Raw genomic sequence first — 24,920 nt, forward strand, 5'->3', positions numbered from 1 at the left:
ACCTTAGGGAGGGACTCATCCCAGAGGCATGGACAGGGTTTCGGGACCAGGAGGCCACTTCTGCCCCAAACAGGTGCCGCCCCCCGGGAAGGCTGCTGCGGTGGCAGGGGGTGCCGTGCTCCCTCCTCCCACCCCCGCCTGCGGCCGGGCCCGAGTCGGCGTGCCCTGAGACAGACAGGACAGAGGCGCCGACGGGCCAACAGAGCACGGCCCATCGGCCGGCGTGATCTCTGCTGTCAGCAGTCCTGGGGCTCGCGGAGGACGTGGGCTGTACCACGATGAACACGAGAAACGAGCTGAAAGCAGCAGGTGGGAGACAGAATGGGGATGGGGAGAAGGGCACAGAGCGGGTCACTGTCACAACTGGTTGGCCAAGAGAGTTCGGTCTCCATCACGTGCACGTGTGACCGTGACAAGAATGAAAGCAATTCAGGGGCGCCTGGGTGGCTCAGTCGTTGAGCGTCTGCCTTCGGCTCAGGTCATGGTCCCAGGGTCCTGGGATCGAGCCCCGCATCGGGCTCCCTGCTCCGCGGGAAGCCTGCTTCTCCCTCTCCCACTCCCCCTGCTTGTGTTCCCTCTCTGGCTGTGTCCCTCTGTCAGATAAATAAAATCTTAAAAAAAAAAAAGAACGAAAGCAATTTGAAAGCAACCACAGGAAAGATGGTGATGCCCGTGGTCCCCCTCCTACTCCGTTCTGATCCTGATGGGCTGCTCGGCACAGCCTCGTACTGATAGGCATGTTTGAGTCTCACCATTAAGTGCAAGAGGACCCGCCTTACACACCCCCCAGCTCCAGCCAGGAGACCCAGGGACCCCTCCCAACCTGGCCCTGTTTTACAAAGACATCTGCCCGCAGAGAACACGAATGAACGTTTGGTGAGAAAGAAGATCAACGTGAACACAGAAGAATAGGGTTTGTTCTGTCTTTTAATGGGGCGCCTGGGTGGCTCAGTCGTTAAGCATCTGCCTTCGGCTCAAGTCATGATCCCAGGGTCCTGGGATCGAGCCCTGCATTGGGGTCCCTGCTTAGCGGGAGGCCTGCTTCTCCCTCTCACAGCCCCCCTGCTTGTGTTCCCTCTCTCGCTGTGTCTCTCTCTTTCAAATAAATACATAGAATCCTAAAAAAAAAAAAAAACACACTACACATATTTAAAAGGGATCTTAAGGAAGGATTGACAAACTTCTCCGTGAGAGCTAGAGCATAAATACCTTGGACTCTGCCGGCCATTTGGTCTCTGTGGCAACTGGCCCACTCTGCTGCTAGAGCACAAAACAGACGGAGATGGTACCTAACAAACAGGCTGGCTGTGTCCCACTAAAATTTTATTTAAGGACACTGGAATTTGAATTGCATATGACTGTCACACACCGTGAAATACTTTTTTTCTTTTGATTTGTTTTCAACCATTTAAAAACATAAAAGCCATTCCAAGCTCATAGGCCGTACAAAACCAGGCCTGCAGGCCACTTTACAAGACACCAAAAAGACCAAACCTAAGTTTCTCCTAAAGCCAAGAATTTCAAAGCAGATTGTCAAAGAGAACTCTGCCTGTGCCCAGGGCAGTGCTAACGAGGTTCCTACCAGGAGGACCTGGGTGGGCCCCAGCACCCCGTCCTGCCCCAGGCACACCCCCTCTGCTCCTTGAACAAAACACTTCTGCCCTTGTGGGAAGGGACCCTGAGCAGTTCAAACACAGCACTGTTTTCGGATCGATGTGTACAGCAAAACAAGGCACTTAGGAAAAGCTAAAGCATTCTCACTTCTGATACACAAAAGCATTTGTTTCTCGTATCCCAAAAAACCCCTCACCGAGGTCATCGCGGACACACACGGGTTTCCCGTATTCGAGACCACTCACTGGGAAGCGGGCAGAAGCACAGATAACCAAAGCAGCAGAGGCAACTACGAAGCCCAACCACCAAAGAAATGCTTCTCCATTTTAGGGGGTCAACGTTTCAGTCACAAACAGTGCACGCATCAAAAACGGTTTTGCTCAGTGTATTTTGAAATCAGTTCCCGATGCTGGGGCTACACGTGTCCAGAAGCTGCACGAGCTCATCTTTATTGAGCAGTGATTAGAATTCGCTTGACACCCCCGGTGTCTGCATCGTGTGCACGGAGCTCACAGGAAAATCACACCCGCGCGTGACGGCCTCGACCATTTCCCTGCAGAACTCCGTTACAGCCAGGGCTCCCGGGTCCTCGCACACCCCGAAAGAAGCCGAGGCTGGGCCCTGCGCCCCCACCGAGCCCGCATCACATCGGCAGCAGCCGCACTTCTTGAGCGGGCACCTCTCGCCACGCAGGGAGCCAGCACGGGGGCAACACAGGTGCTGACGGAGGAACGGAGTCCTCCACCCCATGGCCAGCGGCCCCCGTGTCGGACAGCGCAGGACACCGTCCAGAGGGAGACCCGGGGACAGAGCGTGTCTATCACACTGCCACAAACATGTTCGGCATGTACATCTTGCCGGAGGAAAAGGCGTCCAGCGTTACGGGAACAGTGCAACACCGACAGCCACCACAGCGTGTTCCGATTTCCTCCAACATGAAGAAACAGTGCTTCCAGGCACTTGCACTACTCACTTGTAGTTTCTCTAGCTGAGTCACACGCAGCATGGCTTCCCTTCAGCCAGGGGGCGCCCAAGACGCCAGGCAGGGGAGCCTCTGCACAGTGGAAGAAAGTTCTAGAGCCCAGGACACCCACCCGTTCTCCGGGACGGCCCACGTGTGTGCTGAGCTGGTGCGGACCGGACTGTCACCAAGCGTGGGTCGGAAGCGACATCCCCCTTCTGCCTCCTAAAGGGGGCCTCCGGCCGGGAGGGGGCGAGCGCACTCGGCGCAGCTAGGACGAGCACCTCAGGGACGCCTCCCCTGGCTTCGTCTTCTTGGCCTGCCCATTGGGCCCCGGGGGCGGGTTCTGCCGCCGCTTCTGCAGCCTCTCCTCCTTCTTCCTCAGGTAGGCCGTCACGTTGTCAAAGGTGGCCTTGTAGAGACCGCTGAAGCCCACGTCCACGCCGGCCACACCTGCACGAGAGGAACGAGGACAGAACCCAGGTAGGACGGGAACCAGTGGGCCGGCGGGACCCGGGCCGGCGGGGGCTCCCGGGAGACTTGCACCGCCCGTTCCGAGGCGCGCCCGCGAGGCCCATCTCCTGGTGGTCACGCAGCCGGACCTAAAACTGCTTCTAACACACCAGAGCCGGGTCACCGCTGGGAGACGAGGCACAAGGGCTGTGGCCTGCACGGTCGTGCTGGTGGAGCTGCCCCCACGCTGAGAGCCGCCCCACAGGGGCCCTTGTGCTGGGGACTGAGGGCGGCCTCCGGCCAACAGCCAGCAAGGGAGTGAGGCCCTCGGCCCAGCAGCCTGCAGGGACCAGCACGCCGCCAACAACTGCTCGTGCACCTGGAATCAGACCTCACCCCCGGGGAAGTGGTCCTCTCAGGACTGCGCTGGGACACTAAGCCTCAGGACCCACAGAAACAGCGAGATAAAAAGTGGCGTTGTTTTCACCCACTGAGGGCAGGTTACTTGTTACCCAGCAATGTAACAGATGAGGATTGATCTAAATGTCAAGAGTTCAGGGGCATGATGACCACAGACCAGCCCCACGGGATCGACCTCAACCTGGCCAGAAACTCCACAGGGACCATCGGCAATGTGCCCGCCTGTGCCCTGCACGGTGACCTCCCACTCGCTCCGGCTTCCCTACCCCTCCTATGACTTTCAAGCTCAGCTGGCCCGCCTTCCCCACGCTCTCTCCCCCTGCACCTTCCCCCACCCCTGCGCTGTGAACGGGCTGTTTTATCTGCAGAAGCTCAGGGAAGCTAAGCCTGCCCCGGGCTGGCCCTCCCGGGGAATCCACAGCAAGGCATGCTGGCCCCAGGCCCCGGCAGGGAGGACGGCATGTGCCAGGTGGGGAGCAGGCTCACTAGTGTCCCTGACACAGTCCTGCCATGGATCCATTCGACAGTGTTGCTGAAGCAAATGCATACAGTGCTGGGGAGGACGGAGCCCTGTCACCGCCCTAGTCCCTCCACCCTAAAAGGAAGGAAATTAACCCTGGAACTCAGAACCAACAAATCACCTCGAGAATGCCTTCCATGAGACGTTTAGATCACTGCTAGTTGTCAACAGAAACGGAATTTATGTTTGAATGTCCTGAATTCCGAGGAACTCTGACTTCTCCCTGGGGAATACTTTTGAAAGATGTCTTCTGGACAATAATTTGTGTACTTAAATGAAGGAGTCTGACTCCCAATGCTGGGTCACCATTCATCCTTCTGACAGATGCTTCAAAAATCTGCCCAAGAAGAGCATCACGGGGTCGCTAGAGGCTGCGTAACTAAAGGTTTGCCTTCCTCTACCGAGACAAATGGAATGAGGTCGGAGCACCTGGGTGGTTCAGACGGTTAAGCGTCTGCCTTCAGCTCGGGTCATGGTCCCAGGGTCCTGGGATCAAGCCCCGCATCGGGCTCCCTGCTCAGCGGGGAGCCTGCTTCTCCCTCTGCCTCCCCCTTCATGCTCTCTCTCTCGTGCACTCACTCGCTCTCTCAAATAAAATCTTTTAAGAAAAAGAAAATGGAGCAAGATCTCCTCATTCTGACGTTCTCAGACAGGAGGACTAAGTGAGGGCAGCACCCAGCGCTCACCTTAGGCCCTTCCGCTGACCAGGACCACGTGGCTCTGATCGCCTGGCCACCCTCACAGACTGCAGCACCACAAGGCGGCGGGGGGCGGGGGAGGGGTCCTGCCCTCCCACTACTGCCTCTCCTCTTCCCTTGGCCTGGTGTTCCTACTGGGACCCACCCTGGCCCACGGAGACCCACAGGCAGTCCACTGTTTGTCTCCACACCTGACTTCGTGGCCAGGAACCACACACACACGTGTGGTTGCTCAGAGCCAATATCCAGGGCCCGTGAATCGCTCTGCCACTCCACCTGGAGGCCCACCACTACCAGCCCCTCCCAGGGGACCTGCGACACACAGCCCTGATGGCAGAGAGGTGGACAGTACTCCAACTCTGACCCTGGTTCCCATGAAGCTCAATCATCCTGACACGGACTGCCCAGGTGCGGGTCAGCTCCTCAGTGCCCGACCAGCTGCCGCCCTTGTGGACGGGGATACAGGCACACGCCACACATCCTGGACTCTCGCCCACAGAAGTGGCTTCCTACTGTGTATGGTATCCTGTAAGCTGGCCCTGTCCGTGGCCAATTCTGGACATCATCCCAAAAAGCAGGCCGTGCACACACTCACCTTCCAGCATGGCCCAATTCCCCCGAAGACAGGCGGAGACCTTCTTTAAGGCGGCATTTTCAGGAACAGCCTGAGAAGACAAACGGAAAACGCTTATCAGAAAGACACAGGACTACAGCCCCAGCGCCGCCGCCAGAGGCACCCCAGACCTGCCGGGCGTGGTCCAGGCTGCCAGGCCCTCGGGAGCACCAGGCAAAGCTGGCCAGCCATCCTGCTGCGACAGACACAGCAGTCACCATATCACGTCATGACAAAGACCCACGATGTATGGGCTGCCAGGGGTCCACACGCCGGCTCGTCCTCGTACCATTGGCTGAGGAGCCCAACAGGGGACACGTACCACCTAGTGGCATTCTGGTCACCACTACTTTTTAGACAAAAATACCCAAAAGGTTCAGGGGCACCACCAAAGCCCTCAGTCAAGTGAGCACGTGTAAAGGACGAGACAATCTGCACAGTGCTCTGGTGGGCTTCATCGGATCCCCTCCCCCCAGTGTCGCAGGAGATCCCAGACAGGCAGGGGACAGCCCCGCTTTACAGACAGGGGAGGCAGCTCAGAGAAGGGGTTAAGGTTCGCACGTCACCCAGGGAGGAGAGGCTCGCTCAGCCCACAGCCCACATGCCTCTCTACTCCTGATTCCATGCCCCAGATACAAGGCCATGCTAAGCCTACCAACGTCAAGGACACAGAGCCAAATCACACCAACTGCTGGTTTCTCTGCTAAAAAGATGTGTGACCAGGACAATCACAAGAAAAAATAGGCCTATGAGGGAGACTATCCCGCAAAGAAACACTGCAAGCATCATGACATTAGATGAGCTGGCCGGGCACCCCTGCTCCCTGAACCCCCGGCACAAGTCCTCTGGCCACCACCCCCCAAGGACGCAGCCCCAAGCACCAAGACATGATCAAGCTGAAAGTGGGCACAGCTGTTGCCCCCCCACCCCCACCCCAGGCTTAGGGGCAGCAGAGGCCCAACACGTCTTACCTGCCACCAGCCGTCCACAGGCCTGCAGAGCGCAAGGGGGGCTTCCCGGCAGTCCTGCAGGACCCACAGTCCCTGGCCCTCCTCGAAAGCAATGTCCCACACTCTGTGCTGAAAAGCCAGCTGCTGTCTGTAACCCAGCTGCTGTCTGTGGGCATCGAGCTGGAAGATGTACACAACAGGAATACTTTCCGCAAAGAAAGAGAGAAAAATTATTACAACTACCACGAGGCCCATGTGGGTATCACTGGACAACAGAGAGCAGCTCAGCACTGTGCCCGGCTCTGCCCCAAACACAAGACCCAGCCACCACCACCATCGTGACTCTAAGCCCACGAGACTCAGCCAGATACACCCAACCCAAGAGCCACAGGAACCGAGACATCATATAAAGGTCTAAGTCAGTAAGCTCCAGGTTAGCTGGTCCCACTATGACAGGGAGCCGGTACAGGACAAAGGAACAAGTCGTGGGGGAGGGGGGACTGTCCCAGCTACAGTAGCAGACGGCGCTGGGCACTGGGTGCAGGCGCCTCCTGGCTCTAAACCTGCATCCTTATTTTAAAACAAACTAAGATGCCCTCTGCAGGCTTGCTGTGAGGACAAACTAGACGGGCAGAAACACCGGATACCTACCCAGCACATAAACAACGCTCCAGAACCCGCTGGGTGGCATGCACTCCCGAAATCCTCCTCCTCAACACCACGAGCCCTCGGGTGGGTCCTACTGTGACCTGCCCCAGGTCAGGTGTGCGGGCTCTATCGGGACCAGCCCTCGGGTGGGGCTGACTGAAGCGTATTCTACAACTTTGCTCTCACCCTCAGGTGGGACTTTATCGTGCATAAAGACCAACTGGAGACCAGTGAATATAAACAGCAAGTAAAAGAGCGCCACTCCACTCTAAGGAAAGGAACCCACACCCCTCAGGCAACAGCCATCCTCCCAGAGTGAAACTCACTGCAGGGACAGGTTGTACAAATAAAAGCGTCTAAAGCCTCCCAACAAGGAGACAGCCCACGGGGTCAATGGAACCACCCATGTTATTCCCTCCCATACGGCAGGTGTGTGGGACCCTGAAGCAAAGCCGCCAGCACGTGAGCTCACCCACCAGTCACACAGCAGTGCCACGCAGCCCTCCTGGCACCAGTAAGTGATCCTGGATGTGGCGAACCTCTGCAAGGAAAAGCAGTAACATAACAGCACGTTAGCCTGTCAGGGACCCGACTCGGGACTGTTCTGTTCAAAGTGAGATCAGACACAGCAAGGTCTTGACAGCTGCCACTACGGTCAAGGAAGGAAAACAAGAAACCAGTCTTGGAACTTTCTGGAAATCCGAGAAAAGAAAGCATAGCAAACTACCCGTTTCACAATTCCAACATACCACGGCAGATAGAAGCCTCTCTTGTGGCTCTGGCCTTCCCTCAATGTCTCCAAAGCCAACAGACTGGTCGAGAAGCAAGGACAGGAGGTGACAAAGAACCCAAGGGATCATTAACAAGACACAATTACGTGTGCAAAGTCCACACATCCCGAAGTGGGACCATCCAGATGCCAGTCAGGAGAAGTGGGAGAAAGGGGCTGATGTTCACCAAGCCCAGCCCGAGGGGCAGGGGCCATGCCCCTGAGGGCTCCTGAGAAGGAAACGAGGAACCCAAGGGGCAGGGCCATCCACAGCTCGTGCAGCCTATGGGTGCCAGGCCCGAGGTCAGACACCTGCTGGTTCATGGTTCCCTCTCTGCCTCACACTCCCAACCCCGACCTCGGAGAAAGAGACCAAAGTCAACCTCACTATCCCTGAGCACCAGGAGGTTAAGTGAGAGCATGAATGTGAAAAAGTTACTAGAACAAATCAGGTATCCCTGCACCATGGGCTCGGGGTGGGGGAGCAGCAGGACTGCAGACACCCACGCAAGAGGCGCCGCGAGCCAGCAGCCGGAGCAGCAGAGTCTGCTGACCTGGGGGCCCAGGCAGCCACTTGGCTGGGTGGCCACAGCCCCAGGGTCCTTGAGGCTCTGGCCCATGGTCGGGCCTGGCCTGCCCACTTCTGAGGCCGAGTAAGGGCAGTGGCTACAGAGCAGTCTCAGGGGGGAGGAGAGAGAGCAGCCAACCCGAGGATGAGGCAGATGAGCCCCTCAACTCTGGCCCAGGTCTCCTGCGGGCTGGCCAGGGGCCACACAGGGGCTCCCGGGGAAAATGCAAAGCTCCCCTGATAACAGCGAGGACACCTGGTCATCAAGAAACCACCGAGAGGGCCAGCTCTGCAGGTCTGGAGAGCCACGTCAGCAGACTGCTCCCTCCCTGCCAGGCCCAGGGGGGCCTCTATAGGAAAACGGGTGGGGCCATCCTCAGGTGACCAACCTGGACCTCAGCCGTGCAGGGCATGAGCCCAGGAGCATCACAGAGCTAGGTGTCCACGGCGACAGAATCCAGAGTACCCCCAAAAGGCAACCCAGATATTTTCCCTGGAAAATCTCTCACAATCAAAGGCCCAGGTGACCTGACCTGGGGACACACTGGCTGGTGTGGGGTCCCAGGGGTAAGAGAGTGGTCATCGAGATTGACCCATGACAGGCAAAGGGAGAAATGCAGGAAGGGCGCTCAGCTCCCTGACTGGCTATAAACCCCTGGAGAAGCTCTCTGCTCAAGCACCACTCTCTTTTCCATTTCCAAGCAGGACTGGAGGAGGCATTTCTGTACCGTGGTTGTCCAAACACAAATAAGGCGACAGAAGTTATTTCCCACTTACAGGACTGAACACCTTTAGAGTTTGAAGTACACGATCTCTCCCAAGCTGGAAGACGTCTGTGCTGACGGCAAAAAAATGTTTCCAGCACAAAAGTGGTTTTGTTCGCAGGATCCCAGTGACTGAAGAGGTGCCCTATAAGCCCCAACAAACCCGAGACAGAAGCGTGATGTTACCTTGTCGGCCCACGGCTCCGCCGGCTCCCGCAGGCTGGTCAGGTGACAGCAGTGCAGCTCTTGGCCACTCCGATACTCCCAGAGCCTCAGGGTGCGGTCCTGCACACAGCGCAGACAGGTCAGCATGCGTGCGTGGGGGGCAGGCCAGCCTCTGAGTGTGGGGGCTTCCGGCAGGGGCTGGCATACTGCTCAGCGGCAGCCAGCGCCACAGCGCTCTGTTCTGAGGGATGACTGTGCAGCCACTCCAGTCGTTAGCAAAACACCCGTGACCCCCACACGGCAGAACGGGCAGAAGACATGAGACAACCTGCCTCATTCACGTGTAGGACGTCAAAGACCACGGCTGCCCTACTCGCGCCAGGAGGATACACACGCGCGTGGGCATGCGCGCACACACACGCACGCTTCAAGGGTCACACATTGCACAGGAGACACGTGGGTGGGGCTGCTGAGCACGACAACTGTCCCGCTTCCCTGTTCAGGAAGGGGTGAAAAGTGGGCGTCCGCCTGTTACCCGTGAGATTGTCAACTGGCGCAGATAAGGAAACTGGCATGTGTACCGAGAGCCTCAGTGCTCCAAAAATAAGCATCAACACGAGAGAGCTCGTATTAACAACTGCTCGTCACAGATCTCACTAGAAGGACAGGACGTAGAAAGAACTGCGTATCTGGAAACACTCAGGACACACAGGGAGGGAAACAGAGCCTAGCTGGCTCGTCCGCTCGGCCGGCACACCGGGGACCCCCATCCCGCGGACCCCCACCCCGTGCACCAGAGCCCATCACTGACAACAGGCGTGCACAGGCCCATGTGCACGTGAAGCCCAGATTCTGAGCAAACCAACGAGACGGCATCGACACAGCCCACGCGGAGTTCCTAAATGACTGGGAGAAAAGAAGAGCAATTCCCCCAAAGTGTAAGAGCCAGGGTGTGCGGGTACTGGGCAGGAGCACGAACACCTGCCAGGAAGCTACAGACAAACACGGAGGCAAAGGCCCGCTCACCCCGACCCGACCTCCCTCTGCAGGGACGGGAAAGGGATGTTCCCGAAGCGTGAGGCCTTGAGGACAGAGACGTGAGGAGGCAAGGCCGCCTGGGAGCAGACGGAGGCGGGGGGCCGGGCCGCAGGCGGCCACCACACAGCGGCCGGGCCCAGCAGGCCCGCGGCAGCATGGCCACCCCGGGGGCAGTCAGCGCGGCCGGACTCCCCGCCCCTGCGGCTTGCAGAGCCGCGGGTTCACCGTCTGCTGCCAGGGGGCGAGAGACCGCAGTCTTAGGGACTCCAGATCCCTGCCAAGGGGCACCACCGGCCCTCCCCAGTCACCTCCCGGAACATGGGGACAGGCCCGACGCCCAGAAAGGTGTAGACTGAGCCAGGTAGCCACCAGAAGGGCTGGTCCAGATGGCCTGTGGGTGCCCGACTCCAACACCCTGGGCTCCCAGAGACAGCCTCCACCATGCTGGTCAGTACCCTGTCCCCATCACACATGGACAGATGCAACCACCAGACATCCGCAGGAAACCTCCACTAGGAAAGGTGGACGCCACACAGGGGCAAGGAAACATACACACGAGCTCAGGGAGGTCGAAGATCCTGCACTCAGGACCAACACCAACGGGGCCAGGACCCTGGGCTCGAGCCCCGCACGGGGCTCTCTGCCGGGTGAGCCTGCCTCTCCCTCTCCCTCTGCCGCTCCCCTGCTTGTGCTCGCGCGTTCTCTCTCTGTCTCTCTGTCACATAAATAAATCTTAAAAAAGAAAAAGAAAAAAGAAAAGGACACTCGGAGGACAAGAAAAAGCTCCTAACAATTACCAGGAACAGCAGAAATGAAATCCCCACAGGACGCTGTTCCAAAAAGCAGAAGTAGGACATGAGACAGAGGCCAGAGGAAAGAAAAAGAAGCAGGCAACCAACAGAGCCCAACATCCCACTACACAGATTCAAGGAGAAGCGCCCGAGTGAGAACACCCCCGGTACCAAGAACCTTGAATCGCAGGGGCCACTGACCTTGCAAGCTGGCCTCCAGCGCCCGGCCCCCATCTCCCCCAACTTCAGAGCACAGGAGCAAGAAGGCCCCCAAAATGTCCAGGAAAGGGGGAACGGATCCCACCGAAAGGACCCAAACTCAGAACGGCCTCAGACTTTTCAAGTGAAAGTGGGGAGAAAGCCAAGTACAGAAACCAACCAGAGAAAACACCGGCCCCTCGCCTTCCAAATCCCTGGGAGGAACTCTCACCTTGAGCTCTATACCTACCTGCCCACCCACCAGTCATTGGGGTTAAAGGGCACTTCCAGGACCCAGGACAGCAGCCTTATGACAACACCCTCCCTCCACCTTCAGAGGCACTGCTCCGAAACACAGAAGAGACAGAGACAGACAGACAGACACGGACACAGAGAGGATGAATATGAATATGGGGGTGGGGGTGCTACCGGAGGTGCAGCCCACCAGGAAAGGCGACAACAGGCACATAGAGGGCGGGAGAGCACACAGAAAATGCATGTTCCTGTTTCTCGATTGCTCAAGTTCTCTGTACACACGGGGCGGCCATTAAGAAGGCTGTGAGGCCCAAGGGCTCACCTTATAGGGGCGTTGGGAGCCACAGCCATTTTCCTGTAGGCCTAACAGCAGAATTTCACTTTACAAGTACAGTGCTTCTAATGAAAATGAAAAGCACACTCTGCAAGGTGTGGGGCACACGGCGGGCAACGCACCCCCGCTGCTCAAGAACTATCCCTCCTACATCTTCAAACAGATCACAGGCAAAATGCCCGAACTTGCCAAGCTAGTGCTAAAATCAAAGGTGTTCATTTTACTTTTCTAGCAGCTTGAATATTTTTTTTTATCATGAAAAAGACTGGAAGGCATAGGTACAGCAAAATTCACAAAAACGGGCCACCTCTGGGGACTCCAGCCATATCTATTTTCTTGTTTGCTATTGCAGGGCCACGCACTGCTGTGAAGAACAGGACACGGGACAGCAGAAACTGTGAGCACACAAACGTGGCGAAGGCACGAAACACACACAGACAGTGGCCAGATGTCTGCGGGACGCTAGGGAGGCCGCTCTTCCCACCCAGAAACCCTAACTCTTAGGAGGTTCAGGCGCCTCCCGTGCAGCCCCCCCCCCCACCTCCCACTGCCAGGCACCTGAGTCCCATAGAACACTAAGGGGCAGGAAAGACAGGAGGAGGAACAGAACAGAGCTTATAGAAAAAAAGAAAAAAATGAGACACCATGAGTAATTCAAACCCTTTGCTTTAGCAAAAACTACAGTTTAATGAACCTTTTAAAGATTATTCCTTAGAGCCAAGTCTCTGATCACTAAACCACCAAGGCTTCGAGCCCCAACTGCCAGGACATAGAAATTTTCGTTACCAATCAGAGGCCCTGGGGTGAAGAGCAAGCACAGCAGTAACTGGATAGAACCCAGGTCCCCTGGAATTCAGAAGGGGTATTCCCACCTTCCCACCTGACTGCTAAAACAGAGATCACGATGCTGTTACAGATGTGGCTCCTGAATGGACGGCCCTAAGCAAGAAGCCAGCCACAGGCAGCTCCAAAATTCGGAAAACAAGCACCATCTAGTGGACAGCCACCAAGTCAAAGAACCACAACTGGGAACAAAAGAGCTCGTGGCTGGCAGACCCATCCCCCCACGTGGCTCCCCTGCTGAAAGGCACCCAGACGCGCACAAGGCAGAGCGAAGCACTTACCCCAGAGGAGGACAATAGCAGCTCGGGGTGGTCGGGCACCACGAAGATGCGGCTCACAAACCTACAGGGCAAAGAGAAGCAAAGGGGGAGCCGAGTTCCAGGGAGCTGCTGTGACGTCTGCTTAGGCCATCTGTCATCTCAGAGAGAAGCCTTCTCCCCCCAAACCCCTGACCCCCAACAAAAACTGCCATGGCTCCCACGTGTAGCTAGACAGCACTGAGCAAGCATGAGGAGCACACCGTGCCATTCTCCAGGCCCCAACAGCCACAACCCCCAAGCAGGAGCGGGCCCCAGCCACGCTACTGGAAAGATCCATGAACATCTGTGTTGCTCACTCCAGCTGCCCTGCTCACAGCCCAAGACCTTCCCTGCAGGTCCGTGACGACAAGAAGCCTCAGGCGGAGACCTGCAGGACAGAGCAGGGGCGGAGGGCGAGCAGAAACACTGGCCAGCGGACTGACTCAGACCTCCTGTCCTTTACCCCGGGGCAGTCCCGCACCCAGCGGTCCCCAGAAGGCCACCCGGGGACCGCAGGCTATGAGCCAGCCTCTAGCCCCGCAAGGGGGGCAGCCTTCCCGGCTTCTCTCCCAATGATAACGTGACCACTAGCACATGGCTCCCGGGGATGCCCGTGACCGGATGGCCCAAGCAGTCCCCTGACGCAGGACGGCCGTTACAGAGGCCGTGAGTCACCTCAACGACTCAAGAGGAAGGAGAGAAACCAGTTTCCACAGATTTTACACGAGATTCTTAAACACCTACTTTTACTCCTTATTCACTCACGGAATTACCTCCTGAGCACCTACTACCTGCCAGGGGTGCTGAGGGCTGGCGACAGCACTGGGCGCAGCTGCAAGGGCCGCTGTCCAGGGCACGGGTAGGAGACGGGCCAGCGGAGGCCTCGAAGGGTGCCGCCCAACATAAACACAGTGCCGGCCATGCCGTTTACATTTGCAAGTGACCACGTTAAGAAACAGACACAGATGAAAATAACTGACACGCTTCTTCCTTAACTTTATCCAGAATATTACTATCTAACACACAACCTAAATGAAAAATTAGTAACAAGCTGTTTTTGTGGCTTTTTTTGTATGAAATCTTCAAAATCAGGTCTTGTACGCGGCACATCTCACTTCAGACTTCAGGACTCGGGACTCCTGTCTGGACAGTGCAGGCTAGGAGAAAAGGAGAGCAGGGTGGGACAAGGGGGGGGCCTTCCTGAGAAGGCAGGTGGCATCTAGCCAGACACTGAAGAAGTGGAAGAGAGTGCAGCGTCCTGTGGGGAGAGCATGCCCATCAGTAAGAACAGCACGTGCAAAGGCCCTGAGACAGGAGTGTGCCGGGTGGGGGTGGGTGGGGAGCAGGAGACCCCAGTGAGAAACAGCATTGGAGAGAGGGCCACGGGGCTTACAGGTCATAAGTCTGGATGCTGGATTACTAGAGAGCTGAATCAAAGCCCCCATCAGCCGTCCGGAGCTACAAACTAGACCACCAGCGACCTTCAGAGATCACTTTACATTCCGTTCAAAACCAAGGAAAGGAGCAATCTCAGAATTAAATTAAGTCTCTCCAGTATGTTCCACTGCCTCCAATAATGCAGTGTTAAAACATTTTAGCAAATGAAACGAAAGGCTTCTCCTCTCCTCTGTAATTAGCCTTGAGCCCAAGAAGCCCGAGAAGAGCAGTGTTCCTCAGAAATGCCTCCCTTGCAAAATATCAAAATTCAGTTACTGAAAGAGAGCTCACTTGCCAGAAAAAAGGTCATAAAGGAAGGACCACTGCCCAGGCTCGGAGGCAATATAAGTCCTGGACGTTCAAATTACCGAAGTATGTTCCCCCCGGCACTCACCCCCCTACCGGCCGCTAACCACTGTAGGCACTGACAGGGTCTATGCTGAGGAAGGAGTGTTCTGGAAACAAGCCCTCGCCCGGAGCCCAACACGGAAACCACTGGTGAGTGCTAACGGCGGGAGGCGGCGGGCTTAGAGGGAAGGCCTCTCACACTGAGCCCTACGCTGGCTCCCGTGGGCAGCACGACCACCGTGTGTGGCGACCACGCCCTGGGGTGTCAGACCTCAGTGCCAACAAGAAAACCTCTCCCCGAAACCCATGGGAAGGGACGGGAAGGAGGAGGCGGAGGTCCTGACGGCCCCTGGGCAGAAGCCCGCACCGAATGGGGCCTCGCCAGGGAGCAAGCAGCCCTGGCTTCACCACCGGCTGCCCAAGCTGAGCGGCCCACCTGTCCCTCGAGCCTGAGCTTCCTCCTGGCGGGCAGGAAGGGGACTCACTCTGTGTGCCCGAGGCAGAAGGACTCGATGCTGTGCGGCGCCGCGGCCCAGCTGACCCGGATCTTCTCGTCCCGGTCGGCGGTGAGGACATAGCGGTCGTCGGGACTCACGGCCTGCACACGGGGGTTAGAAAGGACAGACCTGCTGGGGGGGGGGGGCCAGAGCTGGCCCCCCCCCCCCACCCCCTCAGGACCCGTCCCCAGGTCTACACGGTGCCACAGCCTCGTCCAGACACCCATCTAAACGCAGCCCCACCCCTCGGCCTCCAGCACCTGCTCGCCTTCCTCTCCTTCCTCCTTTAAGTGTCCCCGTGGCCAGCCAGTCATGGAGTCCTCGGGGGCTGTCCTTCAAGAACCCCTCCCTTGTTATCCTGGCCTCTCGTCGGGTCCCACCCCAGCCCTCACCCAGCCTCTCGGGGGAAACAGCTCCTGGCTCGGGCTGGAAGGACACTGAGTGAGGCCCGTAAAGCACGAGGACAAGCTTAGGCCTTGAGATGGTGCCTGCCCTTCCCACACGCCTCCTCTACCTCGTCACCCAAACCCAGGCCATCCCTTACTTCCAGAGCCACCCCGCCACCTCCTAAGTGGCCCATGGGACATTCACCGTCAGCCTCACCATCCTGAACTCCATTCTCACGAACTCCCGCTCACAGACCTGCAGAGCCGTCCCTACTACAGAACCCAAACCCCGACAGCTGGGATCACAGCCCTGGCCTCACCTCCCCATCAGACCCCCTGCCCCTGCCCCCAGCTGACTGTAGCAGACTTAATTAGGCCCATCACCCACGTACCACATCCAACAACATCGACAGGTGCCCAAGCTCAAGCTTGCCGCATCCCTGTGGCTCCAGCACTGAAAAGGAATAAACGTCCCCAGACTTGTCGGCCACCAAAAGCTTCTCCTCTGAGGCCATGAACGTCAGGGCCGTGCACCTCCTCACCACGGTCCTGGAAGGCAAGAGACACCCACCATCGGCTTGCCCAGGTCAGCATGAGATGGGCCGACAGACCTGCAGGCTGGCCCTTCTGCTGGTGTGTCAGCTCCACACCACCTGTCTCCCCTTCCGGTCACCAAAGGCAGTGCCAAAAACATAAAGCAATTAAGAGAACAGAAACAAAGCCAGTGCCTTAAACCAATTCTATTTTGGAATATCTTTGCTTTTGTGACAGCAGAATCCGGGTGGTGGACATCTAGGTGTCCAGTATGACATCTTCTCAAATCTGTTGTATGTTTGAAAACTGTCATGATAAAATGTTGGGAGAACTGCCTCTTGACCCCGGCACCTCTACTGGGCATTCTGGGGAAGAAAATGGCCAGCTTCGTAAACACCCAGTGTGCTCTGATCAGAACCAGAAGCACACTCACCACGTAGGGCCCTCCTACCCGGGCAGCTTCTTCCCGTCCACGACTGCAGAGTCCACGCCCCAGCCCGGGGAGGGGGGGTGGGGGGGGCCCTGCCGAGCGGGAGTCCCACGTGCTGCTCATGCACAACACCCCTGAGGATGGGGCGACACACCTGTCGGCAGGAGCTGCACTCGCCGTCCCTTCCCCTGGGACGACTCCGGAGGAGGGCGAGCCGCTGCGAACAGCATGCACTGCTGGGGACGTCTGCGTCCCAGCTCCGGCCACGTGACAGTTACCACACTCCTGAATTCAAACCCTCGGTCCAGATTCACAAGATCTGCCACATCTGCCAGCTGGCTCCATACCACGCCGGCCTAAGAAACAGTTACAGCTCCCGCCACACACACACCTACTCCTCCGGGGTCTCACTACTGGTGGGGAGCAGGGCCCACGCAGCTTCCCGCCGCTGGTGCTCTCACGGTTCACCTCCTTGCTACCGGCATCTCTACAGCAGAACGCGCTTTCCGCAAGGCAAGACCCTGCACTTTTCATCCCACGCTAGATACCATGCGTGACCCTGCTTCACACACGAACCCCAGGCTTGTCTGCGTTACCTGACTCTGTGGCTCTCCTCGCCCTCCTCTGTCACCAGAGGGGGCAGAAGGGGACTCACTTTCCAACAAGAGCCAGTCAGTGTCTGTGCACACGGCGCCCGGCCCCCTGCAGCTGGGGGCCCCCCCACGTCACAGTAAATAGAAACTGGAGCTTGAAGAAGCCACATCTCCAACACGAGGACCGCACAAAGACCTCCCGGGTTCTCGGGAGCAGAGGGGCAGAAGGACAGAAAACGCAGGGCTGAGGGCCGGCAGCCGCGACCCAGGACTCCGCCGCCCGCAGCGGCCGAAGCTCCTCCTGCGCATACCTGAGCCGTGGACAGCGGACAAGACGACCAGGAGGGACATAAACCTGGAGAACACAACAGAAGAGCACAGGGCTGCAGCCAAGACTACCCCACTCTCCGAGCACGCGGTCCCTGAAATGCCACCATGTGTTCAGATGGGCCCTCACACGCCACGTGGCCACCAGTCCAGACAGTGGCCTGGGCCAGTCCCGCACGAGTATCGGGCGTGGACCCACACGGGCACCCCCGCCCCCAGCCCCAGCCCAGTCCAGAATCTTGTCCCTTTGTCTTCTGCCAGTGGGGGAACTTTAATCTTCTCGGGCCAAGTCAGTCCTGGCAAGGATTCTAGGACGCTGCCTGGCTGAACAGAGCAGGTGGGGGTGAGGGTCTGAGGGGTCAGGTCACAGACGTGGGCGGGCAGGTCATGAGACCGGACAGTAGTTGGGCTGGCCACTTCGCCCCAGCAGAAGGCGTGGGCCTCACCATTCTTCGGGATCTGCACTCCCCCGTCCCCCCCCAGAGTCACGGGGTTCACAGCCCAGCGTTCCCATCCTCATGCCTCCCAGGGCCAGCCTGACCCTCTCCCCTCTGCCACCACCAAGCAGCGCACTGCTGGTCAGGTAGCTGAGCCCTAAAATCCCCCACCCAAGCCCCCCTCCAACGAGCCACACTTGTTCAACAAACTCAGTGCATAGGGGCCTATGGGCCACCAGGCCCTGCAGAGCACCGAGGATAACAAGCTCCCCGACACCACACACCTCCAGCAGCCAGGCAGCTTTGGGCAGAACAATCTCATTTCCTGGGGCTCTGTCTTTCCACATACGTGTATTATTTCAATACAGGCATTTTCTGAACTGGTGTGATTTCCTATGTAAGATTTCTCACTAATAAACGCACACATCACAAAAGAAAATATCATTGTCACCCCAAGTGTCCTACTTTTAGTTCAGAAAACCTAGCCTTGGTTCTGGGCCTCTGTCACTGTAAACTGAAACCTTGAAACCAATCATTGCTACGCACTATTTCCATCTGGGCTATTCCTTAAAACCCTCCATGATGAAGCATTAAAGCCACTGGGGAGCTCCGAGCTGTGAGCAACTCCTGGTCAAATGTGGATATCGGGAGCCCAGGACACCCCCACACTGAACGGAACATCAGATGCGTGGAGGATGGGTGTCTTTCTGAGGAAGGGGTCCATCTGTCTGTGCCTCCCGCCAAGCGTTAAAGGCCACTGGACCAGGCAGCAGCGCATCTTACGTTGAGGTCAGCATATATCCACAGGACAAGGCAATGTGAGAAAGGCAGCCCCTAGACCTGTGACGTGATCCAGCCCAACCCCTTCATTCAGTGGCTTAACACAGACGGGATGGGAGTGATCCAGGGTCCTGCCAGCAACATCTACACGCGCAACGTACCTCCCACAGGCAACACGAGGCCCTGCACACCTAACGCAGAGGTTTCCGACACAAAGCTATTCTGCTGGTATCAATGTAAAAACCAAGACGAAAAATACAATTAAACAGGGAAAAAAATGCAAGGGCCAGCCACTGTTTGCTGAAGTGTAACTGCCCACCCTGAGTGTTCCTAGATCTCTACGTGAAGACAATCGCCAACACGCCACCTTCAAAAGACAAAACAAACAAAAACACAGCATCTTCCCCTCAGACACCCACAGACCACAATGCAGAAGGAACCAGACATATACACACAGGGCTCTGTGCCTGAACACCCATCCTGAGCCTTACACTCCAGAGGCCTTGCCCTGCATTCCCCGATAGCCTGACAGCCACAGGGACGCGCTGACAGTCCAGAGAAGTCTAGATTCCTCCTTCCAGATCCTGCACAATGCCAGGAGCCCTCGGAGAACGGCCAGAGCCCCGCCACGAGCCCTGGGCGCTCGTCCTTCAGTCAAGGTGCAAGCTCCACCACAGGATGCAGGGGCCTGTTGGCAGGCTGTGTGGTGTCCCCTTGTCCCAAGTTCAGGATGAAGTGCTACCCCTTAGCGGGGTGCACATACTAATATAGACTGCCATCTGCAATTTGCCTTTTTACTCTTCTCTTAGAAAATAAGATGCAAGAGGAATCCAAAAAGCATACCTCTCCCCGATACAGGTGTGAGCCAGCTACAAAGTGAAATCCTTAACCTTGGTTCTTAGGTAGTTAGACATCAACATTATAACCTGCATGTACTTCTCTCTCACTCTCTAGGGACAGTTAAGCCGTGCAGCCTCAGGGACGCAAGGATGAGGGGAAGGCTGACTCTGCTCCATGTGGGTGTTTCCATCCCGGTCACAGACATCGTAATTCCAGCCCTCACCCGCTTGAGGAAATAAAGAACTTACTATCAGGACACTGTCCGAGTAAGACAAATCTATACCTGCCCAGGGCCTAGTATCAGCATCACCCACCTCCTCTCCTAAGCCTGCTGATTTTCTTCATTTCTGCCAGCACGAGGCTGGAGGAACACTGGAAAGCAGGGTGGCATAGTGGCCAAGGGCACCGACTCTGGAGCCAGAGTGACCAGGGGCAGGGGCCAGCTCTGCCCTCTGAGGTGACCAATCGGGATCAGCTTCCAGACTCCCACCAGGGATGTGGGTGAGAACAACACCCCCGCCCCCTTACACAGGGTTGTTTCAAGGGTTTAGTCAGTTAACACATGTAAGGCACTGACAACAGTGCGTGGCACATGGCTGAGACTACGTGTTAGTTGCTCGTTCACTACATCACTGTCACTGCTGCGGGCATGCAAGTGTAAGCTGTGCGTTCAACATGGTAATTATTCAACGTTAGCATTTCATACCTGACACTCAGACATTGCCATGGTTTTGTACGGAAAAGAATCAGACGCTTACTGTCATCAGTTAAAGCAAAATAGCTGCCAGACTTGGAGAAGGTGGATGCCAGGATCATGTCACTCCCCTTATCCACGGGTTGCCCGTCCTCCCTGAGAAAGAAAGCACAAGGACGATTAGGGAGCACCCGAGTCAACAAGGCTGCATTCCTCCAGGTTGGCCTTGTTCATTTACAACATGAGCAAAGACCGAGAATGGCATGAGGTTCATGTAGCCAGAATACAAACGCATATTAAGCAGACAAGGAGAGGTTCAAAACAGCTGTAATTTTTAAGGAATAAATCTAACTGAACAGAAAAATCTCTCAGCACACACACCAGAATCCAAAGAGCTGAGCCAGAAAGACCCTCAGAGATCACAAGCGCCCCCCCCTCCGGGGGGGGGGGGGGGGGGACTCGATCCGAGGACCCCGGGATCATGACCTGAGCCGAAGGCAGACGCTTATCGACTGAGCCACCCAGGCGTCCCAAGGATTAAATCATATTTAAAAAAACTGAACCATAAGACCAATTCTACTAGAAAAAGGCACCATACAAAATTATCACACTCTTTCCTTATCTTTCAATTAACTAAAGCTAACTTCAACGCATTTAAAGTTACACTGCATTATTTCAAGATGCCCACAAGAGTTAGTTACTGACAGAAACTAGAATTATTCAGAAAAATCCTACTATTCTTAACGCCAAATTTAAAGTTAGTTCCACGTTTCTTTGCTGATGTCCTGGTTCATCCGCAGGACAGTATAAATAGAAACGAAGAATTCGGTGCAGAAGCAACTTACTTGATGACACAACAATTTACTTCTTAGGCTACCCTGGCCCACTTAGTCCAACCATGATCAGGCCTGAAGAGGTTGCCCCATCATCTCACCCTTTATTCTCTTGCAACTTCTTTTCTGCAGTGCTGCAATCATACGTGAAGAGGACGTCATCATCACTAAGGAAAAACAGAAAGATTTTAAAAGGCGCACTTCATGAATAAAAATGTGAGGTTTTTTTTCCTGGAGCACAAATATGCTCATACTCAATAAATTAAGGGTTTTATCCATGACAAGAAATTGTCTGGGTACAGTACTTCAAAGAAAGGCTAAGGAACTTTAGTTGCCTAATCTTTTTTAGATTTGCCACACACAACGGGCATGGTTCCATACCAGATAATCTGTTAAGTAAAACAAATGAGAAAAACTCAATAGGAAGTAATACATAATGTTTTACTCCCAAGAAAATCAACGCAAGATGGTTATGTTAGAAGAAATGATGTTCTGGGCGCCTGGGTGGCTCAGTCGTTAAGCGTCGGCCTTCGGCTCAGGTCATGATTCCAGGGTCCTGGGATCGAGCCCCGCATCGGGCTCCCTGCTCAGCGGGAAGCCTGCTTCTCCCTCTCCCACTCCCCCTGCTTGTGTTCCTGCTCTCGCTATGTCTCTCTCTGTCAAATAAATAAATGAAATCTTTAAAAAAAAAAGAAGAAGAAATTATGTTCTGATGTTTTTTGGTGAGGCTCCTGCATCCCAATTTAAAACTGCCACCATTTAAAAATGTCTCAACTACCCAAGAAAGCTCCCATGGCTGCCAAGCACCTGCCAGTACTGGAGTCAGACCCTAAGCTCTCTGCAGTTTATGCCCATCTTCTCCCTTCCAGTGCTTGGCAGAGACCAGATATCTTGTACAAACTCCTAGCCTTTAAAATAACTGCGCTCAGACTCTTTTCCCAAGGAACACTGTGGTGTTGGAATGAGTAGTTCTGAGTCAGAAACTTTGCCACCACCATTCTATTTCCTCAAGAGGCACACAGGAGAATGATATTAAAAAAAAAAAAAAATGATGGGGGCACCTGGGCGGCTCGGTCGGTGAAGCATCTGCCTTCAGCTCAGGTCATGATCCCAGGATCCTGGGATGGAGTCCTGAGTGGGGCTCTTTGCTCAGCGGCGGGTCTGCTTCTCCCTCTCCTCCCTGCTCATGCTCTCTCTCTCTCTCAAATAAATAAAAATGAATCTTAAAAAAATGATGGATTTATTACATTCGATCTGTATCAAATGTATTATCAAGTCTAATAAACCCATGTCTCCCAGTGGCATGCGTTAGATACCATGAGCCTCTAAAAATAATCTGGAATATACAAGTTTGTGAGTAAATGTTTTGTGAAAACTAAATCTAACACTGAGTTGGATTTCTGAAAGCCAGCTTTGAGCAAAGAGCAGAGAGTGTATTTACATTTGACAGACACATGGTCCGTTTCAAGTATGAATCCAAACTACCCGGGAAAGGAGTAAGGGGCCGAAACTGACCATGGGCCAAGACGATTCGATCAACACTTATTGTTAAAAATCCAGAGTGCTGTGTGAGAAAGAACATGAAACCGGGGAAAGCTAAAGGAGAACCCTGTGCAGGGGCACGGGGGGGGGGGGGGGGGGGTAACCCCAAGGGCGGGGGGGGGGGGGGGGGGGGGGGGGGGGGGGGGGGGCAGGCGCCACGCCCGGAGAGGAAGTGCGCCCGGGACTCAGGCCCAACCCGTTCCCCGAGGGCAGGGGCCGCCTTCCTCCCCGCGCCCCCGAGGGGGTAGCCGCCGACCCAGAGACCGCGCGGTGGCCGGGGCCTGGCCCGCGTCTCCCCACGTGACCGTCCCGAAGCTCCCGGCACCCACCGGGCCGAGCACGCGGGACCCGCGGGCGCCGGCGAGGAGCGCGCCGGGGTCGGGTCTTGAGAGAAGGCGCGGGCACGCGGCCCGGCCGAGGAGGAGAGGGCGGCGGGGGGGGCGGGCGGGGGGGGGGGGTCTCCCCGGGGCGGGCTCCGCCCTGGCGGCGCGAGGGAATCTGTTTCTCCAGGCCCCGACGCGCGCCCGCAGCCTGGGCTTCCCGCTGCAGGCCCAGACCCCTCACCTGCTCGCAGTGGAGGTGGCCAGGAACCGACTGCCGCCCCGCACCACCAGCGCCTGCCCGCACAGCGCCAGCCCCGCGGCACCCGCCATGCCCCCGCCCGCCGCGCCTCCCACCACGTGCACCGCCGAGCCCCTCTTCCTGGCGGCGCCGCACGGTGACGTCGCGCGCAGGCGCCGCGAGGTGACGCCACTCGGCCCGCCCCCACGGTGGCCGAGGCCCCGGACATGCGCAGAAGGTGCTTTGCACCTTCGCCCTCTTGGTGACGTCTTCTCCGTGGGTGGCCGGTTTAGTGCGGTGGGAATACTCGCCCACGTGGGACCGCATGCTGAGCATTGCTCTTTTCCTCCACACTGGGCAGGGCCGCTTCTGGATCTTTCTCCGCTGCAGCTGGGCGACGTGGTCCTGCTGGTACCTGCTGGGCTCTTAGCGTTTCTGCAAGAGGTGGGTGGGGTTGACCCTGCACCTGTCCGGGGTGGCTCAGAGCTCAGGCGCTGGAAGGGAGCCTCCGCAGCTTGCCCTCGGAGGTCCGCCCCAGGCGCCCCAAGTCTCTCCCACCCGCAGGGATAGCTCTTTGCCCGTGTTCTTTTGTTCATGGGGTTCGAACAAGATGACTTCTCAAGACACGCCGCCCACCCACCCCATCCTGTTCATCTAGTCACTTAAATCCCTCTGCTGCACGCCCCTTCTCTCCTTCTCCGTGGCCTCCGCCACCATCCAAACCACAGCAGTCCCGCAGCTTTGCTGATCCCCGCAGCTGCCCTTGTCCCCCACAGATCTGCTTGCCACACCGAAGCCAGAGAGATCCTTGCAGAACACAAATCTGATCATTGCATCCCCCTGCTTAAAACCAACAGGTGGCTTCTCGTTGCTTTCATGGCAAAGACGCAAGTCCTAACCATGCTCTAGCGAACTGCCTGTGGTCTGGCTCCCATCTACTCCGCAGCCTCTTTCCCCAGCAGGCCCTTTCATTCTCTGTCCTGTACCCAGAACTAACCTTCCATTCCCTGGCACAATGCACTCACCCCAGGGCCTTAGCACATGCCATTCTTTCTGCCTGAAATGCTCTCCCTGGCACCTCATCTATTTATTGTAACTAGTTAATTCCAGTCATTCAATTTCATTACAGTGGCATCATCGGTCAGGGAAGCTTTCCCTGCCTTTCCATTGTTTATATTCATGTTTATTTGTTTAATGTCTCTCCAGACTACAAATGCCTAATTTTGCAGCTCATGGTCATCCCATTGCAGCACAATACCTGGCAAGAAGTCAGTGCTCAATCAATATTTGCTAAGTACATGAATGGAACGGGGATAACTGTCTTAAAGGAGCAGCTACTGTTACGGAAGAGTGAAGGAATGATGATCAGCAGGAGGCGTAGGAAGTTTGGAGAATGCTGGGCCTGACCCCACCTCCTGTATGACCTAAGGATGAATTTATACCCAAAATCAAAGGCGGCTGCTGTATCCACAGAGGGGTTGCTGCTGGGCAGTACCACAGTGGAAGCAGGAGACTTCCCAAGGTTTCTGAAAATGAATCTGCGAACGTCTCTATTAGACTAATCTAGCTGGCACAGTGGAAGTCCATATGCATGGTCTGGGGTGTTTTTCAGGCATGCCAGTGAGTTTACGGTTTCTATCCTGGGCAGGATAGTAATACTAAGACCACAGAGATCCTAGGCAGGGGCCAGTCATCATTAGGCTCGTGAACAAATTCAACTTCCTTTACAGTCGTCATTTACATCTTAGAAAATACTCCGTGACACACATTCTAACAGATA

General features: G+C 56.2%; 1 protein-coding gene across 4 annotated transcripts; it reads right to left on the minus strand.

Moving 5' to 3' along the window:
- Positions 1–789: 789 nt before the first annotated feature.
- On the minus strand, positions 790–23,281 carry WDR4 (WDR4 tRNA N7-guanosine methyltransferase non-catalytic subunit). Of its 4 annotated transcripts, XM_025863515.2 has the most exons (11): positions 23,144–23,281; positions 21,139–21,204; positions 20,217–20,360; positions 15,962–16,118; positions 15,172–15,284; positions 12,884–12,944; positions 9,165–9,263; positions 7,354–7,418; positions 6,251–6,434; positions 5,262–5,331; positions 790–3,028 (listed from the first exon to the last, which is right to left on the minus strand). In XM_025863515.2, the coding sequence occupies exons 1-11, from the start codon at positions 23,230–23,232 to the stop codon at positions 2,847–2,849; spliced, it is 1,230 nt and encodes a 409-aa protein (XP_025719300.1). In that variant the 5' UTR covers positions 23,233–23,281; the 3' UTR covers positions 790–2,846. The 4 variants fall into 4 exon arrangements, with proteins under 4 accessions (XP_025719300.1, XP_025719301.1, XP_025719303.1 ...); XM_025863516.2 differs by lacking the exon at positions 7,354–7,418 and having other exon boundaries at positions 6,251–6,409; XM_025863518.2 differs by lacking the exon at positions 23,144–23,281 and having other exon boundaries at positions 20,269–20,360; positions 21,139–21,186.
- Positions 23,282–24,920: the final 1,639 nt, after the last annotated feature.

This window comes from Callorhinus ursinus, unplaced genomic scaffold (assembly GCF_003265705.2).
Source record: "Callorhinus ursinus isolate GAN/ISIS: 27379988/994484 unplaced genomic scaffold, GSC_fseal_2.0 scaffold75, whole genome shotgun sequence".
Lineage (NCBI taxonomy): Eukaryota > Metazoa > Chordata > Mammalia > Carnivora > Otariidae > Callorhinus > Callorhinus ursinus.